Genomic DNA, 26006 nt, shown 5'->3' with positions numbered 1-26006 from the left:
CATACATACATACATATCTACATATATGTGTGTGTGTGTGTGTGTGTGTGTGTATTCCAAATTCTACTTCCACACTGTCAACCAGCCTTCCTTTGAGGTGTTTTCTTAGAGAGAGACTACACCTGGGGATGCTCAGGGCTGACTCCTGGCTCTGCTCCCAGGGCTGAATCCTGGCGGTACATTCCATGGATCAGTGCATTCCATGGATCAGTGCATTCCATGGATCAATAATGGAACCTAGGTTGGCTGCATGCAAGGCAAGCGCCTTCCCCACTGTGCTATTGCTCTGGCCCCCAAAGTAGTCTTTTTCTTTTCTTTTTTGTTTTGGGGCCCACCCAGTGGTGCTCAGCACTTACTCCTGACTCTGTGCTCAGAAATTAATTCTGGCAGCAGGGGACCCTATGGATGTCAGAAATGGGTCGACTGCTTGAAAGACAAAAGCCCTCCCCACTCTGCTATGGCTCTGGCCTCTTAGTCTTCTTTTTCTTAGCATCCTAAGTTGTTCTTTTTCCTTCCCTTTCTTGTGCTGACTGTTGCATTCACGCATGCCGGCGCGCGACACACACACACACACACACAGCATTCCTGGGTGTGGCCCTAAAATTTAAGAAAAAGCTTTTGTGGGCCAGAGCAATAGCACGGTGGTAGGGCAGTAGGGCATTTACCTTGCATGCAGATGACCCAGGACAGACCCGGGTTCGATCCCCAGCATTCCATATGGTCCCCTGAGCCTGACAGGACCATATGGTCCCCTGATTTCTGAGTGCAGAGCCAGGAGTAACCTCTGAGCACTGCCAGGTGTGACCCAAACCCCCCCAAAAGTTTTTGTGATTTTGGGGACCACTCCTGAAGGTTCTCAGGGGTTACTTTCTCTAAGCTTTGGAGTCACTGCTGGGTACTTGGGGACATGATGTGCTCAGAGCTGAGACTTCACAGATGCAGGGCATGTGTCAGGCTCTGAGCCATGCCCCAACCCAGTGGCCAAAGCTGACACAGAGAAACTGAATCTGGGTGAAGTGCTGTTGTTCCCTGAGACTGGAAAGGGCTTTTCTGGAACCTGGGTCAGAAAGCACAGGTAGCATGGGGCCGGAGAGATAGCACGGAGGTAGGGCGTTTGCCTTGCACGCAGAAGGACGATGGTTCAAATCCCAGCATTCCATAGCGTCCTGCCAGGAGTGATTTCTGAGCGTAGAGCCAGGAATAACCCCTGAGCACTGCCAAAACCAAAAAAAAAAAAAAAAAAAAAAAAAAAGTGGACACCCACATCAGTCATTAGCCTCTTCCCTTTGGAAAAACCAGTTTTACTTCATTTATGAGTGATTCAAATGAGCCTCCATCTAAATAAATCTGCATTAAAACACTTCTCAGCCCAATTGTCTTGGAAAAAGAACACACAGGGAAGCGGGGGTGGGGGCCACGAAGTGCTAGTGGTAGTACAGTGGTAGTATGTTTGCCTTGCACGTAGCTGACCCAGGACAGAGGCTGGTTCAATCCCCGGCATCCCATAGGGTCTCCCAAGCCAGGAGCAATTTCTGAGCACAGAGCCAGGAGTAACTCCTGAACACTGCAGGGTGTGGCCCCACTCAAAAAAAAAATAATAATAATAATACACAGGACACCTGATCTATTGATCACTGGGTTTCCCATCCACCTGAGAGGCCTGATTTTACTTTTCACTGAAAATGACCTTTTAACCACTTGTTTTTGTTTTTGTTTTTGGACCACACCCAGTGGTAATCAGGGGTTACTCCTGGCTCTACACTCAGAAATTGCTCCTGGCAGGCTGGAAATTGAAACTGGTTTCAACCAGGGTCAGGCATGTGCAAGGCAAATGCCCTACCACTATGCTAACACTCCAGCCCTTCAATCAATTTTGTTTGCTTGTTTGGGGGTCACGCCTGATGGTGCTCATGGCTTCTTCCAAGCTCTGCACTCAGGGACCACTCCAGATGGACTCAGAGACCTTATGCAATGCCGGGGATCAAACCTCGGCCATCGGAGTGCAAGCCAAGTGCCATCCATACTGTTCTTCTGTCCCTAGTGTCCACCAGCTGTCCCTGCCACTGGGTAGTTAGACTCAGTCCTTCCCCCAGGCTTTTTTTTTTTTTTTTTTTTTTTGGTTTTTGGGTCACACCTGGCAGTGCTCAGGGGTTATTCCTGGCTCCAGGCTCAGAAATTGCTCCTGGCAGGCACAGGGGACCATATGGGGCGCCGGGATTCGAACCGATGACCTCCTGCATGAAAGGCAAACGCCTTACCTCCATGCTATCTCTCCGGCCCTCCCCCAGGCTTTACAGCTACCCCAACTTCAAAAGAGATGCTCTGAAGGTTTAGAGCAGGCTTTTCTGGAAGGAGGTCTGGGTTCGACCCCTACTGAGCACTGATGAAAGAGGACTCTGAGCACTCATGGAAGAGGACTCTGGGCACAGAAACTGCCAGAGTGCCCACCTACCCCCAATGTGACCCAGACCACTGTTTCCCTGCTCAAAATAAACCGATCATGGGGCCAGAGCAGTAGCACAGCACAGTGGGGAGAGCATTTTTGCCTTGTACATGGCCAGACTGGATTCAATGTCCAGCAACCCATAGAGTCCCCCCCAAGTATCTCCAGGAATTATTCCTGAACACAGAGCCAGGAGTAACCCCTGAGCACTGCAGGGTATGATCCCCAAAAATAACAAAATAAAATAGTTGGGGCCAGAGTAGTACAGTGGTAAAGCGTTTGCCTTGCACTCGGCCAACACAGGATGGACCCCGGTTTGAATCCCCGAATCCCATATGGTCCCTGAGCCTGCCAGGAGTGACTTCTTTTTTTTTTTTTTTTTTGGTTTTTGGGCCACACCCGGCGATGCTCAGGGGTTACTCCTGGCTGTCTGCTCAGAAATAGCTCCTGGCAGGCACGGGGGACCATATGGGACACCGGGATTCGAACCAACCACCTTTGGTCCTGGATCGGCTGCTTGCAAGGCAAACGCCGCTGTGCTATCTCTCCGGGCCCAGGAGTGACTTCTAAATGTAGAGCCAGGAGGAACTTGAGCACCTGCAGGTGTGAACCAAAAACCAACAAAATAAAATAAAATAGTTAACAGATCAAAATAAAACTTTCCAGTCTTGGGGGGGAGAAGACAAGATCTGGATAGCACAGTGGTAGGGTGTTTGCCTTGCACGCGGCTGACCCGAGACGAACCCGGGTTCGATTCCCAGCATCCCATATGGTTCCGAGCCTGCCAAGAGCCGCCAGGTGTGGCCCCAAAATCAAAAAAGAAAAGAAAATGAACAAACAAAAAGAAAAAAAAGAGGGGCAGGAGCTATAGTACAGCGGTAGGGCATTTGCCTTGAATGCAGCCGACTCAGGATGGACCCGGGTTCAATTCCCAGCATCCCATATGGTCCCCCAAGCTTGCCAGAAGCAGGAGTAACCACCGATCACCTCTGGGTGTGCCTCCCCTCCCCCCCCCCAAAAAAAAAGACAAAAAGAATTGATGTTCCAGAGAGTTTCACTCCAGAAGCACAGAAGACAAACAAATGGACTTTGGACCAGACGGTTTGTCTTCCTTCAAGCCACGTCAACCTATTAACGCTAACCAAGCTGAACGGGTGGCACCTCGTGTCTCTGGCAGACAGGGAACCTGAGCATTTATCAGGTTCTTGCTGTGAGCACAAGGTGTGTAGCCCAGAGGCTGAGCCACTCCCGCCACGGCCAGGACACCAGGCAGTTCCCCCCGGGCCTGCTGCCACCATGAGCCTGGGCATGCTGAAGGCCGCTCCCCGGGGCCCAAGTTTCCGGTGGCTGCTGCTCTTTGCTATACTGATGCTGCTGCTTCTCAGCCTTTCCTTCCTGCAGGAGCCCTTGACCAAGTCTTCCAGGTCAGTACACAGCCTTTGGGGCTCCTTAGAAAAGGACAGAGCTATAGGACAGCAGGGAGAGTGCTGGCCTTGCACAAAGCTGACCTGGGTTTGATCCCCAGCATCCCCTGGGTTCCCCTGAGCCTGCCAGGAGTCATTCTTGAGCACAGAGCCAGGAGTAAGTCCTGAGCACTGTGGGGTGTGACCCTAAAGAAAAGAAAGAAGGAAAAAAGAAAGACCAGGGGTGGAAGTGATAGCACAGCAGGGAGTGAGTTTGCCTTGCAGGCACTGACTTTGGTTCAGTATTCAGCATCCCATAGGGTCTCCTGACCTGCCCAGAGTAATTTCCAGGTTTAGAACCAGGAGTAAGCCCTGAGCACCTCTGGATGGGGTCTTGAAACAAGCACAGAAACAAAAAGACTGGATGGAGGGCCAGAACAATAGCACAGTGGTAGGGTGTTTGCCTTGCATCCGGCTAACCTGGGATGAACCTGGGTTCAATCCCAGGCATCCCATATGGTCCCCTGATTGCTAGGAGCAATTTTTGAGCGCAGCACCAGGAGAAATCCCTGAGCGCCACCAGGTGGAAGCCAAAAACAAACAAAAACAAAACAAACCACCAAAGATGGAGAAGTCCAGTCACAGGGAATGAAGGATCTTGTGGGGACATGGCCAGTGAGATTGGAGCCCACTCACTGAGGAAGGCCCAAGTTTATCCCAAGGGCCGTCTACACCCACAGTTACCTACCTTCTCACACCTGCAGGCTTTATAGTCTATGCAGAGATGATGGAATTCCGTGCATTTGTGTTTTTTGGTTTTTGAGGTTTTTCGTTGTGTGTCTGTGTCTGTGTGTGTGTGTGTGTGTGTGTGTGTGTATTTTTTGTTTTTTGGTTTTTGGTTTTTGGTTTTATTTTGGGCCACATCTGGCGGCTCTCAGGGGTTACTCTTGGCTCTGCACTCAGAAATCGTTCCTGGGGGCCGGTGAGGTGGCGCTAGAGGTAAAGTATCTGCCTTGCAAGCGCTAGTCAAGGAAAGACCTCGGTTCAATCCCTCCGCATCCCATATGACCCCCCCCACCCAAGCCAGGAGCGATTTCTGAGTGCTTAGCCAGGAGTAACCCCTGAGCATTAAACTCATGTGGCCCAAAAAAAAAAAAAAAAAAAAAAAAAAAGAAATTGCTCCTGGCTGGGGGACCATATGGGATCCGGGGATCAAACCCATGTCTGTCCAGGGTCAGCTTTGTGCAAGGCAAATGCCCTAGAGCTGTACTAATGCTCAGGCCCCACATTTGTTGTTGTTAAACATAGTATTGTAGAAGGAAAGCCATGTTTTCCACATATCCTTGAGTAAGATATGGGCACATGAGGCAAGGAACGGTACAGCAGGCAGGGTCTCCTTTGGCATAAAGGCAATTCAAGTTCGACCCTTGGCACCGCCTATGGTAGATGCTCCTGTCCCCTTCGGGGAGTGATCCCTGAGCACAGCGCCAGGAGTATTATCCTCTGGGCTGCTGGGTGTGGCCCATAACAAAAGAGAAAAGAAAAAGCAAATGGATAGCAGCAAGGTTAGCAAAGAGGAATTTATTTCACTTATACAGAAATATCTTTAGTTTTAAGAAGTTTCCTTTCAAGTGGCTACAGGAGCTATTTCCAGGAAATAGAACTATTTTTTTTCTTTTTTCTTTCTTTTTGGTTTTTGAGCCACACCCGGCGATGCTCAGGGGTTACTCCTGGCTGTCTGCTCAGAAATAATTCCTGGCAGGCACAGGGGACCATATGGGACACCGGGATTTGAACCAACCACCTTTGGTCCTGCATCGGCTGCTTGCAAGGCAAACGCCGCTGTGCTATCTCTCCGGGCCCTCTTTTTTCTTTTTTCTTGGTGGTGGTGGTGGGGTGGTGGGTAATGGAACCTGTTTTTGCAAGGTCCAGCTATCTCTTTTCTAACTGGTTTCCCCTACAAGCTGACCTAATGTGTTTCACAGAAAACACCCGTGAACCCCCCCAAGCCTGGTGTTTTCTTTTTTGTTTTTAATATTTTTTTTGTCATACCCAGTGACACTCAGGGGCTACTCCTGGCTATGTGCTCAAAAATCGCGCCTGGCTTGGGGGACCATAAGGGATGCCAGAGGATCGAACTGCGGTTCATCCTAGGTTAGTGCATGCAAGGCAGACGACCTATTGTTGTGCCACCGCTCCAGCCCCTGGTGTTTTGCTTTGTTTTGTTTTGTTTTGTTTTCAGTAACCTTTGACCAGAAATCTAGTCACCTGAATGAAAAACATAATTTTGGGCCTGGAGAGATAACACAGCAGCGTTTGCCTTGCAAGCAGCTGATCCAGGACCAAAGGTGGTTGGTTCAAATCCCGGTGTCCCATATGGTTCCCTGTGCCTGCCAGGAGCTATTTCTGAGCAGACAGCCAGGAGTAACCTAAAGCAGCTCCCTTCGAATTGAAGTCAAAGGGGAGGAGGAGGCAAAGCAATAGCACAGTGTGGAGGAAGTGTTTGCCTTGTATGCTGCTGACCTGGGTTCGATCTCTGGCATCCCATAGGGCTCCCCAAACCTGCTAGGATTAACCGCTGAACTCCGCCAGGTGTGACTCAAAAACAAAACAAAAGGATTATATTCATTAATTTTGCTTGGGGGCCACACCTGGCAGCGCTCAGGTTTACTCCTGGCTCTGTGCTCAAAGATCCCTCCTGGAGGTATTCAGGGGTCCCCGAACCCTAATGGTGTCACAGTAGAACCAGGCTAAATTAAATGCAAGGCAAGTGCCTTAAGCCCTGCTCTAGCCCCTCAGCCCACATTAAATATGTTCTGGGGTGTCAGTCATCCTTCTCCAGGCTTCATTCTACAACCTCCTTTCCTTTCTTCACTAGCATCTCTGTTCTTATTTTTTTGGGGGGGGGGGAGGGCACCCGATGGTGGCACTCATGGGTTACTCCTGGCTCTGCGCTCAGAAATCACTCCTGGCTTGGAGAACCATTTGGGATTTGAACCCAGATTCATCCTGGGTCACCCGTGCAAGGCAAACACCCTCCCCACTATGCTATCTCGCCACCCCTCATTTTTTTTAATATTTAGGAGAGAGATTGTGGCCCTTGTGGGTTCCTTCTCAGTGGAAGGAGGACAGACTGACTAGGAAAAGGAGTGTTTGGTTCATGAATGCCACTCCGGGCACAGCAAACACCTGTGCTCCAAACAGTTCTTTTCCCTCCATCCTGGTACTGGGGATCAGACCCAGAAACCCCGCCCGTAGAGTACAATCCACCTTCTCCTAATAGCCCTGAGATTTGCTAGAAAGGTGTGAGCATGGGTGGATCTCACAGAAATTGCCTTTAATCTTTAACCTTTAATTGAAGTTAAGCATCAAATTGAGTCAAACAAATGCCAAAGCGTCAACTCAGGGTTAATCTCGCCCGTGACTCCCAAATTTTATCTCTGCCTCCACCTCCCACCCCAAATCCACAGTCTGACCCTGCCAATAGCAAGGATGCTGCTGGGAGGGGGCATGATGAGACTGGGGGGCTATTTTATTTTATTGGTTTTTTGGATCACACCCAGTGGAGCTCAGGGGTTCCTCCTGGCTCTGCACTCAGAAAGTGTCCTTGGCAGGCTCCGGGACCATATGGGTTGCTGGGATTCGAACCACCGTCCGTCCTGGATAGGCCATATGCAAGGCAAATACCCTACTGCTGTGCTATCTCTCTAGCCCCAGGAGACTGGGGTTTAAACTGTAGGTTCAGACACACAGAAGGGACAAGTCAGTTGGACTCCAAAGACAGTGCTCACCGCTTTTTGCTCTCTGAGGACTAGTTCCTGGTGTGGGGCTTCTGGACGACTTTATTTTATTTATTTATTTATTTATTTTTATTTATTTGGTTTTGGTTTTTGGGCCACTTCCAGTGGTGCTCAGGGGTTACTCCTGGCTCTGCACTTACAAATCACTCCTGGCTCGGGGATGAGATGCTGGGAATTGAACCTTGTCCAGCCTTGGTCAGCCACATTCAAGGCAAATGCCCTACACTGTTCTATCACTCTGGCCTTTAACTAAGTCCATCGCCAACAGTTGGGGGTGAGACTCAAATTCAATTCCCAGCCCCTTAGATGGTCCCCCAAGTTCTGCCAGGAGTGGTTTCTGAGCTCAAGAGTGTGGTTCAAAACTGAAAAATCAAAAGGTCACTGAGCACTGCCAGGTGTGGCCCCAAAGTAAATAAACAAACAAACTAAAGAGTCACTGAGGGCCAGAGCCATAGCACAATGGCTAGGGTGTTGGCTTTGCACGCAATCGACCTGAGTTTGATCCCCAGCATCTCATAGGGTTCCCCGAGCCTTCCAGGAAAGATTCCTGAGCACAGAGCCAGGAGGAACCCCTGAGTACTGCCAGGAGTGGCCCCTAAACCAAAACCAAACAAACAGAAAACTAAAACAAAAAAATGGGGGGGGGCACTGAGTTACAGTAACCAGGTGACCTATAACTCAGTTAACCTCGGTTATACGGTAACCCATCACTTGTTCTGAGAATTCACTGGACTACAAGGGACAAACATAGTGGCTGAAGCCCCGCCTTATGGTGGTGGGGATGATCTCAGCTCCACACTGATACCCCAACATCTCACCCACACCAGGCCTTCTCCTGGCTAGAGCTGAGTCTAGTTGGGTTTCTCTGAGAGGGACTGGAAACAGGGTTCTCCTAGACAAGCTTTGGCGGTGTCCCAGCTCATGCACCTCATGCTGTGTTCTAGGCTGTACAACATAGAGAAAAGCCCCCCTCAGTCCCAGGACAGAAGGACAGAAGGACGTGGAAGGATCTCCCAGAGAGAAGGGGTGCAGGAGAAAAGTGTCCTGGGCCCCCAAACCCAGGCAGGGAGCAGACGCACTGGAACCTCGAGCCCAGCAAGAAGAAAAACAGAACAAGCTGAGGACATGGGTTCTGCCCCCCAAAAGGCGACAGCAGAGCCCAAGGGAGACTCCCAGACACCCTACGGAAGGGAGAGCTGGACAGAGCAGATGAGCACCCCCCGGCTAGGGCCCACGAAGCCTCTGAAGAAAGCAGCCACGACAGTGAGCACCCGAGCCTTGGGACGCAGAGACAAAGTTGCGCCTACCTCAGGAACCCGGCCAACAAGTCGGAAAAAGGAGACCAGAACAGCGGTGTCCTCCAAGGCCAGGGCACAGACCCCCAAAAGGGCTGCCCCTACCAAGAGCCAGAACTCCAAAACCACCCACCTTCAGTCTCCCTTGGATTTTGAGGATAAATACAGCATGGATGTCGGGAGCCTGCAGACCGTGAGTGGTGGAGGCCCCTCCTGCCTGCCCCATTTTCACTCTCTTCTCACACACACACACACACACACACACACACACACACACACACACACACACACACACACACACACACACTCTGCTCCCACTCCACACTTCCAAAGAGGCCGGCACCCCTGGGGGCCAGAGCAATTAGCACAGCAGGGAGGGCATATGCCTTGCAAGTGGCCAACCCAGATTCAATCCCTGGCACCCCATAGGGTCCCCTGAGCCTACTAAGAGTGATTCCTGGGTGTAGAGCCAGGAGGAACCCCTGAGCGCTGACAGATGTGGTTCCAAAACAAACAAAATAAAAAGGCCCCCTAAGTTCTGGGGCAGGGCCCCTGGGCTAGGGACAGATAGATGGGGTTTGGAGCTCCTGCTGGGAAACATACCCGAACCTGTCTCTGGCCTTTCTGGGACTCTCTACATCCCTCGGTTCCCCCTTGTAGACCTGCCCTGAGTCCCTGAAGGTCAAGGCCGCTAAGTCTCCCTGGCTCCGGAATCTCTTTCTGCCCAACCTCACTCTCTTCCTGGACTCGGAGAAACTGGGGCCCAGTCAGTGGGAGCACCTCCAGCACTTCAATCCACCCTTCGGCTTCCTGGACCTCAACCGCTCCAGTGAGTCTGGGCCTGGGGGACCCCAGTGGGCATCGCATGCCCTGACCCCGCATTGGCACACACCCTCCTTGCAGTGGTACAGAGCTTGGTGAGTCGCATCCCGCCGGTCAGCCAGCAGCAGCTTCTCCTGGCCAGCCTACCCCCTGGCAGCAACCACTGTGTCCGCTGTGCTGTGGTGGGCAATGGAGGCATTCTCAAGGGCTCGGGAGCTGGCCGGGAAATTGACAGCCACGACTATGTATTCCGGTGAGTGGGGTACCCCCCTGCCCTCTGGCTGAGCAGCTCCAAATGGGGTCCCCCCTCTGCAGCTCTCCCTCGACCTTTGTCTGTGCAGCGTGAATGGTGCCATCACTAAGGGCTTTGAGTCAGATGTGGGTGCCCGTACCAGCTTCTACGGTTTCACCGCCTTCTCCCTTACCAACTCACTCCTCAGTTTGGGCAAAAGGGGGTTCCCGCACGCGCCTGGAGACAAGGTGGGTGTAGAGGGAAAGGCCTGGCCTCAGGGAGGATTGAGGAAGGGTGAAGAGTGGGATATGGGGGCCCAGAGGGAGAGCACAGCAGGGAGGGAGCTAGCCTTACATGGGGAGGACCCAGGTCCCCCAGAGCCTGCCAGGAGTGATTCCTGTGCGCAGGGCCCGGTCCAAAGTCAGCCCTGAGCATTTCAGAGTGTGGCCCCCAAACAAAGAAGCAAACTAACGAAAAAGGAGAGTGTGGGCAATTCTGTGCCAATGAGTCAGAGAGGTTCAGAGAAAGGAAAGTATTAGTGCAGGGGCAGAGCTGGTCCCCCAACCCCTAACCCCAAGCCTGAAAGGCTTCCAAGGCAGGCCCCAAGCCCATCTACTGCTCTTGGTTCTCAGGACATTCGCTATTTGCACTTTCTGGAAAATTCCCGAGACTACTCGTGGCTGCAAGCACTGCTTCTGGATCAGCCCCTCCGAGAACAGAAGCTTCACTGGTTCCGGTGCTCATGACGCCCCACTTCTCCCCTCTGGGTTCTCCGGGAGGGAGCAGCTGGGATGCAGAGGGACACTTGAGGGTTCTCTGATCCATTCCTGGAGATGGGGGAGCCCCGGCAGCCACAGGGACAGAACTGGGCTGACCCACCTGCTGGTCCCTAGGCACCGGCCCCGGGAAGCATTTCCAGACAGCTTTAGCCTAGATAGATACCTGATCCTGCATCCTGACCTGCTCCGCTACATGAAGAACAGGTGTGTATAAAGAACAGGTGTGTATGAAGAACAGGAGGGGAGTGGAGACCCCACTTCCTGGCTGCTCCTGACTGGGGGCATCTGGGAAATCCAGGTTTCTGAGGTCCAAGACCCTGGATGGCATCCACTGGCGAATATACCGGCCCACCACAGGTGCCTTCCTACTGCTTACAGCGCTGCAGCTGTGTGACCAGGTGGGGGCCCCTGGCTCTGGGCACTTTGGGACAACAGATGTGTGTGTGTGTGTGTGTGTGTGTGTGTATGTGTGTGTGTGTGCAAGGTGCACAGTTGATGGGTGATTGTAGCCACCCCAGCACAGAGCCAGACCCAGGGATAGACCCACTGTCACCCACACGCAGGTGAGTGCCTATGGCTTCATCACCGAGGGCCATGCTCGCTTCTCTGACCACTACTATGACAAGGACTGGAAAAAAAACCGTGTTTTACATCAACCACGACTTCAACTTGGAGAGACAAGTGTGGAAACGCCTCCACGGTGAAGGGATCATTCAGCTATTCCAGAGGCCCCTGAACCCCAAGTAAGGAATGAGAAGAGCTGGGGAGATTGACTCTACCTAGCAGGGCACAGGGATATGGGGAGGCTGACTCCGCCTACCAGGGTACAGGGATATAGGGGCCTCTACCCACCGGGATAAAGGAATATGGGGGACTGACTCCCGCCACTGGGATACAGGGATATGGGGGACTGACTTCACCCACAGGGCACAGGGATATTAGGGTGTCCCAGAATTTCCCACCTTTCTCTCAGGTCTCAGAACCCCGTGAAAACCACTTGACTTCCGCTGACACAGCTGGACCGATTTGAGAGGTGCCCAGGACAATTATGGATACACTGAAGACCAGGAGGAGCGCTGTGGGACCAGGGTTATGTGGGGCACCCCGGTTTTGTTTTGTTTTGGTGCTTAGGCCACACAGTCAGAGGCACTCAGGGGTTACTCTGAGCTCAGAAATCATTCCTGGTGGTGCTCAGGGGACCCTATGGGATGCCAGGGATAGAACTCAGGTCAGCTGTGTGCAAAGCAAATGCTCACCCACCATGCTACCACTCTGGCCCCAACACCCCATTCTTGGAAGCAAGGAGTCTCAACTCAATGTGGGCATGGTGGCCGGTCAGTGCCCAAACTACGCTAGACATAGCCCTTCACGGGTCACTCGACTCTTGGTGCTGAAACAGAAGCCTAATAGCAGAAGGTGGATGGGTTAGGCTGGAACTCCAGAGCCAAGGCTGAGCAGCAAAGATCCAGAGAAGATATCACTTCTCTCGCAGATCCGGACTACCTCAGGGGTGGCACATTCTAGAAGAATGTCCATTTGTCCTTGTTTTTGAGCCACTTGGAGCAAGGATGGCAGAAAAATAACAAGCAATAAAATTTATTTTTGTTCATGAAAATACAAGATGTAAAAATTATTATCCTGGGAAAATTCAGTGCCACTGTCTTGGTGCCTGTCCATGTCTCTGCCCTGGCTTCTCCTTTGATTCATGGTTTTCTGGGACTTTGGGCCACATCCGGAGGTGCTCGAGTCTTCATTTTTCCTCTTCATTCTTCCTCTTCATTTTTGTGTGTGTGTGTGTGTGTGTGTGTGTGTGTGTGTGTGTGTGTGTGTGTGTGTGTGTGTGGTGTTTGAGTCACATCCGGCAGTGCTCAGGGATTACTCTTGGCTCCATGCTTAGAAATTGCTCCTGGCAGTCACAGGGGATCATATGGGACGCCAGGATTCCAACCGATGACCTTCTGCATGAAAGGCAAACGCCTTACCTCCATGCTATCTCTCCGGCCCCCTCTTCATTTCTTTTTAACATTTGAACCACAACTTGAGATGCTCAGGAGTCACTCCTAGAAGGGCTCAGGTGACCAGCAGGGGTCTCAAGCTCGAAACAGCTCTCCGGCTCACCATACAACATTTTGTGGCCCTGCCCTAGAGGAATCTTTTATTGTTTTGTTTTGTTTTAGTTGTTTGAGTCACACCCCCTTGCACTCAAGGATCACTCCGACTTTGCCTCCTTCGGCCCCCAGGTAAATTGAGTTTGACCAGGAATTGAACCTGGGTCAGCTGTGTGCAAAGCAAGTACCCACCCACTGTGCTATCACTCTGTCCCAGGGATCTCTTCTGAACCACTGTATCTTACTAATTCCTTCATTAATGAATAGTTTTGTTTTTGTTTTTGAGCCACACCTGGTGATGTCAGGGGTTTTTCCTGGCTCTGCACTCAGAAATCACTTCTGGCTCGGGAGACCATAGGGGATCAAACCCAGGTCTGTCCTGGACAGCCATGTGCAGGCAAACGCCCTCCCACTGTGCTATCATTCTTGCCCCAATGAGTAATTTAAAAAAGAAAGAATTTTTGAGGGACCAGAGATTGTGATTTTGAGTGCCTGCTTCATGTGCAAAAAAAACCAGGTTCAGTTACTGGCACTGCATGGCCCTGAACGGCTTGGCAAAGTTCAAGAATCCTGAGAAAGTATAAAGAGAGATTATAAAGAATATATGGGCTCAGTGAAATCAGAGAGAGAAGGGGAGGGAGAGAGAGAATATAAAATGGAAAACTTCCTTTAAGACTTCATGCTCGGGGCCGGAGAGATAGCATGGAGGTAAGGCGTTTGCCTTTCATGCAGGAGGTCATCGGTTTGAATCCGGGCGTCCCATATGGTTCCCCGTGCCTGCGAGAAGCAATTTCTGAGCCTGGAGCCAGGAATAACCCCTGAGCACTGCCGGATGTGACCCAAAACACACACACACACACACACACACACACACACACACACACACACACACACACACACACTCACACACACACACACACAGACTTCATGCTTAAGGCACTTTTGAGTTCAAACAATTTTGCCCAAAAGTGGGTGCAGTACCATCAGTGGGTGGCAGGTGGCAACATTTTGGTACCTGTTTTTTTGGGGTTTTTTTTGTTTGTTTTTTGGGTCACACCCAGCAGCGCTCAGGGGTTACTCCTGGCTCTATGCTCAGAAATCACCCCTGGCAAGCACAGGGGACCATATGGGATTCTGGGATTAGAACCGCCATCCTTCTGCATGAAAGGCAAACGCCTTACCTCCATGCTCTCTCTCCGGCCCCCATTGGTACCTGTTCTTTTTTTTTTTTTTGGTTTTTGGGCCACACCCTGTGACGCTCAGGGGTTACTCCTGGCTATGCGCTCAGAAGTTGCTCCTGGCTTCTTGGGGAACCATATGGGACACCGGGGGATCGAACCGCGGTCCGTCCTAGGCTAGCGCAGGCAAGGCAGGCACCTTACCTCCAGCGCCACCACCCGGCCCCGAGGTACCTGTTCTTAAGGTGGCTTCTTTTCATGGATTCTAAACAATTATTGTATGTTGGTGGGTTTTTGTTTGTTTGTTTTTTTGTTTTTTTTGAGTCACATCCGGCAGCACTCAGGGGTTACTCCTGGCTCTACACTCAGAAATCGCTCCTGACAGGCTCTGGGGACCATATGGGATGTTGGGATTCGAACCACCATCCTTCTACATGCAAGGCAAACACCCTACTTCCATGCTAACTCTCCTGCCCTTTTGTTTTTTCTTTTTATTAAAAAAAATTATTGTAGGCCCGGAGAGATAGCACAGCGGCGTTTGCCTTGCAAGCAGCCGATCCAGGACCAAAGGCGATTGATTTGAATCCTGGTGTCCCATATGGTCCCCCGTGCCTGCCAGGAGCTATTTCTGAGCAGACAGCCAGGAGTAACCCCTGAGCAACGCCGGTGTGGCCCCAAAAAACCAAAATAATAATAATAAAAATAATAATTATTGTGTGGGCTGGCGCGGTGGCGCAGGCGGTAGGGTGTTTGCCTTACCTATGCTAACGCGGTTCGATCCCTAGGGGTCCCATATGGTTCCCCAAACCAGGGGCCATTTCTGAGTGCATAGCCAGAAGTAACTCCTGAGCATCACCAGGTGTGGCCCAAAAACAAACAAACAAACAAACAAACAAAATTCTTGTGAGGCTAGAATGATAGTACAACATTTCCTTTGTATTCAGCCAAATCAAATTTGAACCCTAGCATTCCTAGCACCTGAACCCGAGCACCACCAGGAGTGATTTCTGAATGCAAAGCCAGGAGTGACCCCTGAGCTTAGCCAGGTGTGATCTCGCCCCCCAAAATTATTGCATGTATATCCTTCCATATGAAATTTGTTTGTTTGTGAGGCCAGAGAGATAGCATGGAGGTAAGGTGTTTGCCTTGCATGCAGAAGGTCGGCGGTTTGAATTTTGGCATCCCCTATGGTTCCCTGAGCCTGCCAGGAGCTATTTCTGAGCATAGAGCCAGGAGGAACCCCTGAACATTGCCGTGTGTGACCCGAAAACCAAAAAAAAAATTTTTTTTTTTTTGTTTGTTTGGGCCATACTTGGCAGCACTCAGGGGTTCCTCCTAGCTTTGCACTCAGAAATCCTGCTGACAGGGCCCGGAGAGATGGCACAGCGGTGTTTGCCTTGCAAGCAGCCCATCCAGGACCAAAAGGTGGTTGGTTCAAATCCCGGTGTCCCATATGGTCCCCCGTGCCTGCCAGGAGCTATTTCTGAGCAGACAGCCAGGAGTAATCCCTGAGCAATGCCGGGTGTGGCCCAAAAACCAAAAAAAAAAAAAAAAAAAAAAAAGAAAGAAATTCTGCTGACAGCCTCAGGGTCCATGTGGAATGCTGAGAATCAAACTTGGGCCAACCATGTTTGAGGAAAATACCCTACCCTCTGTGCTCTCTCTCCAACCTACATACAAAATTTTTTGCTTGTGACCCTACCCAGCTATACTCAAGGCTTATTGTTGACTCCAACTAGGGACTACTCAGGGGAGCAGATGGGAATTGAATTGGGTCAGTAGTATGCAAGACAAGCTCGCTCCTCACTATGCTATCACTTCAGTACAGGTTGGCTGTGTGCAGCCAACCCCAGTCCAATCTCCTGCATCCCATATGGCTCTGTCCCAGGAGTGATCCTTCCAAATGAATATTTGTACCTGTTTAGGATCCAGGGGAAGTGTTTTTGTTTTGTTTTGGAGGCCACATGCTGCAGTGCTCAGGGGCAAAGCTAGGCCTGACCCAGCAAGGGTGACTCATCCATGACTCCACAGTTCCACCTCACCGAGGATGCCTGGATGTGGAAAGCCCCAGAAATCCTTCCTCAAAATCCTGAGTCACAAAACCACAACTGAGCTGGCCAGGAAACCTGCAAGGTGTCTTCCGGACTTTACCATATGCCTCCCATGATTCTGTAAGGGTTGACATCGCAAAACGGGTTTTCCCAGCAGGGAAGAGAAAGTAGAGGAAAACCAACAGGGGGAAACCAGGCAGTTGTTTTTTGGGCCAGACTTGCCAGTGTTCAGGGGTTACTCCTGCCTTTGTGCTCAGGAATAACTTCTGGAAGGTTCTGAGAACCCTATGGGGTGCCATGGATCAAACTCAGGTCTGCCTTGTGCAAGTCAAATGCCCTCCCCGCTTTGCTATTGCTCCGGCCTTCCCTCTCAGTCTCTACTCTGGAAACATCAAGTCGACCACATGCTACAGGAAGTAGCTGCCCTGCAACCGGAAGTAGACCTCCAATGCTTGAAGGAGCCGCCATGTTACCAGAATAAGTTGCCATGCTGCTGGAAGTATCCACCATGCTACTGGAAGGAACGCTTTGATCTTAGCAGGCCAAGAGGACCTGAACTCTTCCCTTGTGTCCTGTTAGCCATTCTCCTAATGTGTGCAAAGGCAAGCATACTTTATAAGACTTGGCATTCCTGTTCTCACCAGATCTGTAGAAAGTTAATAATGACCCCTGGGAAGTTCTAGAATAATCCTGTCAGGCACAGAGTGATACTAATAAAAACCTAATGAATTAAGGTCAGAAAAGAGACCTTTGGAGATTGCAGTCCTGGTTCTACGAAAGGAGGATCAAAGTTCCGGTATAAACTTTGTCTCCACTTCAAAAGCAAGAACCCCAATTTGCTAGTCCCTAGCCTTAGCCCAGAGTTGTCCCAGAGACAGTATTCTCCAGATGATTGGAGGAGGGGACTGTTGCTCAAAGGTAGAGCCCAAGAATGGCCTTCCCACTAAGTCTGTGTCTGAGTCTGAGCTGTGTCTCTGGTAGAAAGAGAAAAAGAGGGGCTGGATGGGTAGTATAGCGGGTAGGGCACCTGCCTTGCATGTGGCAGACCCAGGTTCGCTCCCTGATATCCCATATGGTCCCTCCATATGGCCCCAAAATAAACATAATATCCATGTGGCCCCAAAATAAAATTAAATAAAAAAAATGGGGGAGAAAAAACAAAGGCAAAAATGGCATCATTTCGGATTCATCCATTATGGTTGTTCTTATTAACTTATTGACATAGTGTATCCACAGTTACTGTAAAGCGAGAGGCTTAACAGCGGGGAGACAGGAGGGACCAACCATTTGAGGACCCAGCTGCACATTCAGGCCTGTGTCTCCCCCTCCTTCTAATGCCCTTGATTAGCTCTTCTGCTGTTCCTGCTGGTCCCTCCTCCCTTCTCCTCTTCCTGGGGCTTCTGTTTCTAGGTCAGTGGCTTTAAAGGATTTAGGGGCCATGATTCGATGCCCAATTTTCTGCTTTGTCTATCTGTTCCTTCCTGAAACTTCTGGATCAGCAGTTGTTGTTCATGCTCTGTTTGTGATGAGCAATCTTATGTGATTTTTGTCACCCCTACATTTATGAAAATAAAGGTAGAGAACAACCTACAAAATGTGTCTTGGGGGTCAAAAAGTGATCCTACGCATGAGGTAGAGGTGTGATGAAGGAAGAGGGAAGGGGTGAATGTGTCTCTTGCCCCAGTATTCCCAAGGTGAGGCAGAGAGGGTGTGTTGAACTCTACGTGACTTTTCTTTTTCGGTTTATGGAGAAAAAAGGTGAAAGTCTAACATTTATTTGTATGCACAGAAGTGCTGTACCACCTGCTAACAGAAGCTTATATTTGTCTACCGTATTGTTTTCAGATAGATTTATATTAAAGGCCTTTGATTTATTGAACTCTGTCTCGGTGCGGGCAATAATAAGCTAGTGAAGATATATACATTAGAGCCAGATAATCCCCAACCTCCTGTTTCCTGTCCTCACCCCACCTTTCTCTCACTCTTGCTCTTTCTTGATCATTTTTTACTCTCAAGATCTCAAAGCAGGGTCAGAGAGAGAGAGCATGGAGGTAAAGTGTTTGCCTTGCATGCAGAAGGTCGGTGGTTCGAATCCTGGCATTCCACATGGTCCCCTGAGCCTGCCAGGGGCGATTTCTGAGCATAGCTCCTGGCAGGCACGGGGGACCATATGGGACACCAGGATTCGAACCAACCACCTTTGGTCCTGGATCGGCTGCTTGCAAAGGCAAATGCTGCTGTGCCTTGCACATTTCATATAGTTCCCCAAGCACCGCCAGGAATGACCCCTGAGTGGAGCCAGGGGTAACCCCTGAGCACCACCAGATGTGGCCCCAAAACAACAGCAACAAAAGCATAAGCATTGACTGTTATAATCAAGTAACCTCAATGACAATAAAAACCATGTTAAGCTGGGCCGGAGTGGTGGTGCAAGGGGTAAGGCATTTGCCTTACAAGTGGCTAACCTAGGACGTTCTGCGGTTCAATCTCCCGGGGTCCCAAACCGGGGATCCCAAACCAGGAGTGATTTCTGAGTGCATATCCAGGAGTAAGCCCTGAGTTTCACTGGGCATGGCCCAAAAAGCAACAACAACAGCAACAACAAAAAATACCATGTTAAGGATCTGAGAGTGAGTCCTTGCCTGGCATACAGCTGGCCCAGATTTAAATCCCCCCATATGAACTAGAGCAATAGCACAGCGGTAGGGCATTTGTCTTGCATGTGGCCAACCTGGGACAGACCCAGGTTCGATCCCCAGCATCCCACATGGTTTCCTGAGCCTGCCAGGAGCAATTTCTGAGCACAGAGTCAGGAGTAACTCTTGAGTGCCACCGGTTGTGGCTCCAAAACAAACAAAACAAAAAACAACCAAATCTCCCCGTGTCACATAGGGTCTCCCGAGCACTGCCAAGGGTCTCTCCTGAGCACAGAGCTAGGAACAGGCCCTGCATGTGCATGCATACACAAATACACACACATTACACATGATCTCACAGCAAAAAAGCCCACAGGACGAGACATGTTAGGTCCCCACTCTCAGAACAAGAATTTAGGACAAGGCTGCACTTGCCCCTGGTTTTGAACGGGCCTCACATTCCTTTCCGGGGAGGTAGGAGGGGGAGAGGGAGTCCTGGCACAGCACCTGGCATGTGTCTCTGATGTCTCTGAGGGAAGATCTCCTCTCTGTTGGGGCGCCAGCACCCAACCTTGGTTGTGGTCTGGGGTGTTGCAAAGCTGCCCGACTTCTCCCAGTCTGAGAGGCTCTAGAGATGTCTCCCAGCTCCCGGGGCTTGCGATGGGTAACGGGTGGAGCCAAGAAGTTGTTAGGGACAAAGGACCTTGGGTGGGAGGTATGCTGGAGTGCTGGGAACCCCAAATCCATAAACACTCACTCGGAGCCCACAGAGTCTCTGTCCATTCTGAGACTCTTCCAACCACCCAGTGCTGGACCACGAAGAGAGTGAGGGTAGAAAGTTTGTCCTATATGGTGGATTTTAGGGCCCACATGCTGTGATGCTCAGGGCTGAATGTAGGCTTTGCATTCAGGAATCACTCCTGACAGGCTCTGGGGACCCTATGGGGATCCCCAAGATCAAATCTGAGTCAGCTATGTGCAAAACAGATGCCTTCACCACTGTACTATCTCTCACACCCCCAAAGTTCTCCTTTTTTTTTTTTTTTTTTTTTGGATTTTAGGCCACAGTCAAAATCACTTAGGTGCAGAAAGACAATATTAATTCTAGAGTCCTGGTATGGTTGTGGATGGTGATGGATGGATAGTGAGGTCTTTCTCTGCCAGCCCAAGTCATGTGCCTGCAACCCCTTCCAGCCAGGGGGTCTGCGCTGTTTAAGGGTGGCCGGCGAGGAATGATCCCACAGGCAGTCAGGTTTCAGGAGACATGAAGCTTTATTAATACAGGACACATATGTGGCTTCTACCCTAACCTTTTAAGCAGCATATTTCAGCTGCCCAGCATCTCAACCTATTTCCTCCATCCTGCAACCTCCACTGTTGCTTCTCCCTGAATCTTCTCAATCCCCCTTTACACTCCGAGGCAACTTTTTTGTTCCCTTCCATAGACCCCTCCCAGATGTGGGCAGGTCTAATCAGGTAAAATTAGCATTTAGCCTTGGGAAGGGGTAACACTCAGGCATTACTCCTGGCTCTGCATTCTGGGATCACTCCTTACAGGTTCAGTGGAAACCATGGGTTGCCACAGATCAAACCCAGGTCTGCCACATGCAAGGCAAACACCCTCCCTGCTGTGTTATCGCTCCAGCCCTGAATTTCCCTTCCTTTATAGTAATTTTCTTCTGCCAAGGGAGGCTGCTTTTTTCCCTGTGAATTCTGGACTAGGAAGAGGCCTGGCCTGGCTTTCTATTTTTTTTTTCTTTTTTTGGGCGGGGCTATTTTGGGGGGTGGCACTCGGGAGTTACTTCTGGCTCTGCAGTCAGAAATCACTCCTGGTAGGCTCAGAGGAGCACACGGGATGCTGGGGATTGAATCCAGGTCTGTCCAGGTTGAAGCATGCAAGGCAAAAACGCACTACCATTGTGTTATCAGTCAGCCCCCTCTTCTTGTTTTCCTGATTTTGTTTTATTTTGGTGCCCATCCCTAGCAGCGGTATTCAGGGCTTTCTCTTGGCCTGTGTTCTGGATCATTCTGGTGGGTATTGGGGGACCCTATATAGTGCTGGAGAGAATTGAACTTGGGTCTCCCACAGGTAAGGCAACGCCTCCCCACCCCACTCACACCTCCCTATTTTAAAGAGGAAAAAATAAGATCAGAAATAGCAATAGCCACAGCAGGGAGGGAGTTTGTCTTGCACTCAGCTGACCCAGGTTTAATTTTGGCTTCCCATAGGGTCTCCCTGAGCCTGCCAGAAATTATTTCTCAGCATAGAGTCAAGAGTAACCTGGCACTCAGGTGCCACAACCTATGGCACCCCCCCCCAAATAGCAAGCAAACAGAATTTCATCATTGCTCATAAATATATTGGGCCATCTCCTGGGTGTTTACCTCCCTCATTGACATTTCTGCTCCACAAGTCTCGTTTATTTTACAAATGACAGATATTTTTGTTTGTCTTAATTTGGGGCCACATGTGACAGTGCCAGAGACCATTTCTTTTTTTTTTTTCTTTTTTTTTTTCAGAGACCATTTCTAGCAAAGCACACGTAGCCAGCCAAATGGGGAGCTGGGGATCAAACTGTTAAGGATTCAAGTTGCCAGAGGAGACAGAAACATAGAGGAAAAGAGAGGAAGCAGTCAGCCAAATAATTTTGGGACAGTGGTTTGCTTTAACCAATGAGTACCCTAACACAGTTGCACGAATTTTCTTCATGCGTGGGAACAGGTCTTTACCTGGAGAGACTTGTTCAGTCCCCCTCATCCTTTCAGGGGAGTCTTCCTGGCCACCATTCCTATCAACTTTTAGTAGGTGGTCCCCTGCCCAAGGGGTGTTCAGATGTTTCCAGGAAAGAGAAATTTAGGAGATACAGCAGTTAAGTGAACTGAGAGCCAGAAAAGAACTCTTGAGTGCCAACTTTAAGTAAGTAGGCGACAAGAATGTCAGGGTCCAAGTATCCCACCACCTCCAATTTCAGAGAGAGAGAGAAACAACACCCACAGTATGCAATCACACACATGGGATTTTAATGACCTGAGGTCAGTGGTCCCACCATCCCCTGTCACAGCAGGCTGGTCTTCGGAGGTCTGCAGACCCTGAGTCGCAGAAACCTTTGGTTTTTATAGGGTTTCATATGCTAATAAGGCTTCAAACATTAAACATTTCATTGGTTCACAAAACTGTTAGAATTTAAAAGCAACCAATAATGCAAGCAGAAAAAGGCGCACATTCTTAACAGTACCTGACCCTCTGTTGTATTAATTATTAATTATTAGTGTCTTGATGTTGTGGGTGGATGGATGGATGGTGAGGCCTTTCTCGGCTCGGCCTGGCACCTGCCTGCCTCTTCGGCCTGTGGGTCTGTCTGTTGGTTTGCAGGCTGACAGCGGAGAAATTCACAAAGCAGTCAGATGAAGTTTCAGGAGACATCCAGCTTTATTACATGGCCATAATCGCCATGTGCATATCTCACGTGGCTTCTAAGCTAAGCTTTTTAAGCACCCTCCTTCAGCTGCCCTCCATCCATCTTGCTGCCTCTGCATCCATGCTGTCTCTGCTCTTCCTTGCTGCATCAGCCTGTGTCCTCCCCCAGGCCACTACTTAATTACCAACCACAGACTCCCCTCCCAGCTGTGGGAGGGTCTCACCATCCAGGTGAGATAGGCAGGAAGATGGGGGAGAGGTAACAACCCCCTACTGACATCAGTTCTCCTTGCCCACACCTGGATATGGTCTATAACTCCCAGATAGTCCTTGGAAAGGGCCCTGGTCTGGCAGGGTGGAGGCTGAGTTCCCATGGTAATGGGTTTATTGGTTGTCCTGTGAAGATGACCAAAGGGGCCTGGTCTCTGGAAAACTTACAGCAAGCTTATTACAAAAAGCTAAGAGTCAGTATTAATTTGGGGCTGGAGAGATAGCCTAGAGGTAGGGCATTTGCCTCGCATGCAGAAGGGCAGTGGTTCGAATCCCAGCATCCTATATGGTCCCCTGAGTAGAGCCAGGAGTAACCCCTGAGCGCTGCCAGGTGTGACCCAAAACCCAAAACCAAAACCAACCAAACAAAAAGAGTCAGTATTAAATTCTAGCAGGTTATAAACCAATACTTATTAAACCTACTATTATCCTATGCTTATTGCTTCACACTGAGATATGATGCTTCTTGGGTCCAGGGATGCTTGGAGACCCCAGGCTACTGGGAAAAGCTGGAACAAGATGGTGCTGGGGCTGAAACCCAGGTCATGTGCATAAAATGTCCTCTAATAGCTATGCCACTTCCTGGTCTTGCAATGTACCATTCTTTGCTTATTTGTTTTGTTTTGGGGCCACACCCGGCAGCACTCAGGGGTTACTCCTGGCTCTGTGCTCAAAAATTGTTCCTTGCAGCCACCAGAGACCATGTGGGATGCCGGGTTTCAAACCAACGCCGGTCCTAGGTCAGCTACTTGGAAGGCAAACACCCTACCACTGTGCTGTCTCTCCGGCCCACTCAGAGTACCATTTTTGTTTGTTTGTTTGTTTGTTTGTATTATTTTGGTTTTGGTATTCAAGGATTATTTTTGGCTCTGGGCTCAAGAATCCGGGGGAGGGGGACCATATATGGTTTCAGGGATTGAAATCAGGTTGTCCACGTACATGTAAGTGCCCTACCCACTGTACTGCTAGGGACCTGTCCCAGGTGAACTATGCCCCACCATGAGGATTAAGAAAACAAGGCATGGAGCCGGAGTGATAGCATAGTGGTAGGACATTTGCCTTGCATGTGGACGACCCTGGGTTCAATTCCCAGCATCCCATTTGGTCCCCTGAGCCTGCCAGGAGTGATTTCTAAGCATAGAGCCAGGAGTAACCCCTGAGTGCTGCCAGAAGTGGTCTAAAAACAAAAACAAACAAAAAAAGAAAATAAGACAGACATAAAAGAGAGAAACGGAGGGTATGGGGTTCTCACCCTCGTGGACTGAGAGCTCTGACTGTCCTCCACAGACAGAATATATTGTTCAGGGCCAATAAATATGGGAAGAAGGGCAGACACCAACAGGCTAATACCTATCTCATGCTAATCTCAAAAAGGGATGTGTATCAGGCTGGAGAAATAGCACAGTGGTAGGGCACTTACCTTGCACATGGCAGACCCAGGGCAGACCTGGGTTCGATTCCCAGCATCCCATATGTCCCCCCAGAGTCTGCCAGGAGCAATTTCTGAGCGCACAGCCAGGAGTAACCTCTGAGGGCTGCAGGGTGTGGCCCAAAAACCAAAATGAGAGAGAGAGAGTGAGAGAGAGAGTGAGAGAGAGAGAGAGAGAGAGAGAGAGAGAGAGAGAGAGAGAGAGAGAGAGAGAGAGAGAGAGGTCTCTGTGGAGAGACCTTCAGGGAGAGGTGACAGACAAAAGAGTGAATACAGGATTCCCCACCTTCAGAGTGTTCTGGGAATTCCAGTAATTAGAAATCAAGACTCCTTAGATCAGGGTGGGGTGTTTGCCTTGCAGTAAATTAATAAAGTTCGGGCCCGAAGAGATAGCACAGCGGTGTTTCCCTTGCAGGCAGCCGATCCAGGACCTAAGGTGGTTGGTTCGAATCCCGGTGTCCCATATGGTCCCCCGTGCCTGCCAGGAGCTATTTCTGAGCAGACAGCCAGGAGTAACCCCTGAGTACCGCTGGGTGTGGCCCAAAAAATAAAACCAAAAAAAAAAATTAATAAAGTTCATAGGGGAACCAGAGAGATAGGACAGCCAGTAGAGTACTTGTTTTGTATGCAGCTGACCAGGTTTTTAAGTTTTGGGGTGGTCAGAAAATTCAGGGTGGGCCCAGAGAGATAGCACAGTGGTGTTTGCCTTGCAAGCAGCCGATCCAGGACCAAAGGTGGTTGGTTCAAATTCTGGTGTCCCATATGGTCCCCCGTGCCTGCCAGGAGCTATTTCTGAGCAGACAGCCAGAAGTAACCCCTGAGCACCGCCAGGTATGGCCCAAAAACCAAAAAAAAAAAAAAAAAATTAAAAAGGCTGAAGTGATAGTACAGTGGGTAAAGGGGTCAACCCAAGTTTGATCTTCAGCTTCCCATATGGTTCCCTGAGCACTCGTAGGCATAGTTTCTGAGCTCAGAGTCAGGGTAAGCCCTGAGCACTGCTAGGTGTGAGCACAAATCCCACACACACCCCCAAAAAATAAACTCACAGTGAATACTTTAAGCATCATAGAAAAAGAATAAATCAGGGCCGGAGAGATAGGATGGAGGTAAAGCATTTGCCTTGCATGCAGAAGGATGATGTGTAGAGCCAGGAGTAACCTTGAGCGCTACCGGGTGTGACCCAAAAACAAAAAAAGAAAAAAGAAAGAAAAAGAGTAAATCACTACATTCCTTTGGAAATTGCTAATGGGTCAAACTAAAATAAATGCAGGATTAAAGTAAGACCAGTCCTCAAAGTGGTGTGTCACTTTGGTGCATGGATTATTTGGATTATTATTCTCTAGAGAGCCTCTCTCTAGAGAAAGGCTTTTTTGGTTGCCTCTCCTGGAGTCATTGAGAGTAATTTGGATAAGATCCTTGACCCTGATATTTCTTTACCAGTAATAACTGTAAAACCCATTTTCTGGCTGGGCAAATAGCTAATTACCCATTTTTCTCTTCTTTTTATTGTCTTTATTTTATTTTATTTTATTTTGGTTTGGATCACACCTGGCAGTGCTCAGGAGTTACTCCTGGTTCTGAGCTCAGAAATTACTCCTGGCTGTGCATGGGGATCCTCTGGGATGCTGGAGATCAAACTTAGGTTGGCGGCATGCAAGGTAAATGCTCTACCCTCTTACTGTGTCTCTGGCCCTGTCTTTTTTCTTTTTTACTACATACCCCATTGCTTCTGTCTCTGGAATTAGGGATTACTCCTGGTGAGCTCAGAGGACTCTCTATAGGATGGAACTCCAATCTGCCACATGCAAGGTAAATGCCCTGTCTGCTGCACTATTTTGGGGGGGTTCCTTTACTTCATTTTAACACCTAAATTTCCCTCCTCCCTTGGATTCCCTAGGACCTTTGCACATTCCTGGCTCAAGAAGCAAGTTAGGGTCAGAGAGAGCGTACCAGAATTGGGGCACATTTCGTGCTTGCAGCTGACTCTGGTTCAGCTAAAACCTGAGGCCCAGTTGGCCAAGAATGGATGGGAGAGGTCCCCTGAGGTTCCAAGAGAGCAAAAGGATGATAAATTCACTCTAGCCTCAGACCTCTTGTGTCTAACAGGGTTTATGAAATATATAAAATTAAATCCGTTTTTCT

The 26006-nt window shown here is 49.8% G+C and overlaps 1 protein-coding gene across 1 annotated transcript; it reads left to right on the top strand.

Annotated features, from left to right (window-relative positions):
* Positions 1-3739: 3739 nt before the first annotated feature.
* On the top strand, positions 3740-11521 carry ST6GALNAC1 (ST6 N-acetylgalactosaminide alpha-2,6-sialyltransferase 1). Its single transcript, XM_049768583.1, is given in 10 exon segments — positions 3740-3867; positions 8591-9134; positions 9602-9770; positions 9845-10016; positions 10105-10243; positions 10628-10731; positions 10889-10978; positions 11073-11172; positions 11338-11406; positions 11408-11521. Coding segments are annotated over 10 exon segments (1629 nt in total).
* Positions 11522-26006: the final 14485 nt, after the last annotated feature.

The sequence above is a fragment of the Suncus etruscus genome, chromosome 1, assembly GCF_024139225.1.
Source record: "Suncus etruscus isolate mSunEtr1 chromosome 1, mSunEtr1.pri.cur, whole genome shotgun sequence".
In the NCBI taxonomy this organism is placed as follows: domain Eukaryota; kingdom Metazoa; phylum Chordata; class Mammalia; order Eulipotyphla; family Soricidae; genus Suncus; species Suncus etruscus.
The sequence above is the reverse complement of the archived record's forward strand: the minus strand, read 5'-3'. Positions and strand labels throughout refer to the sequence as shown.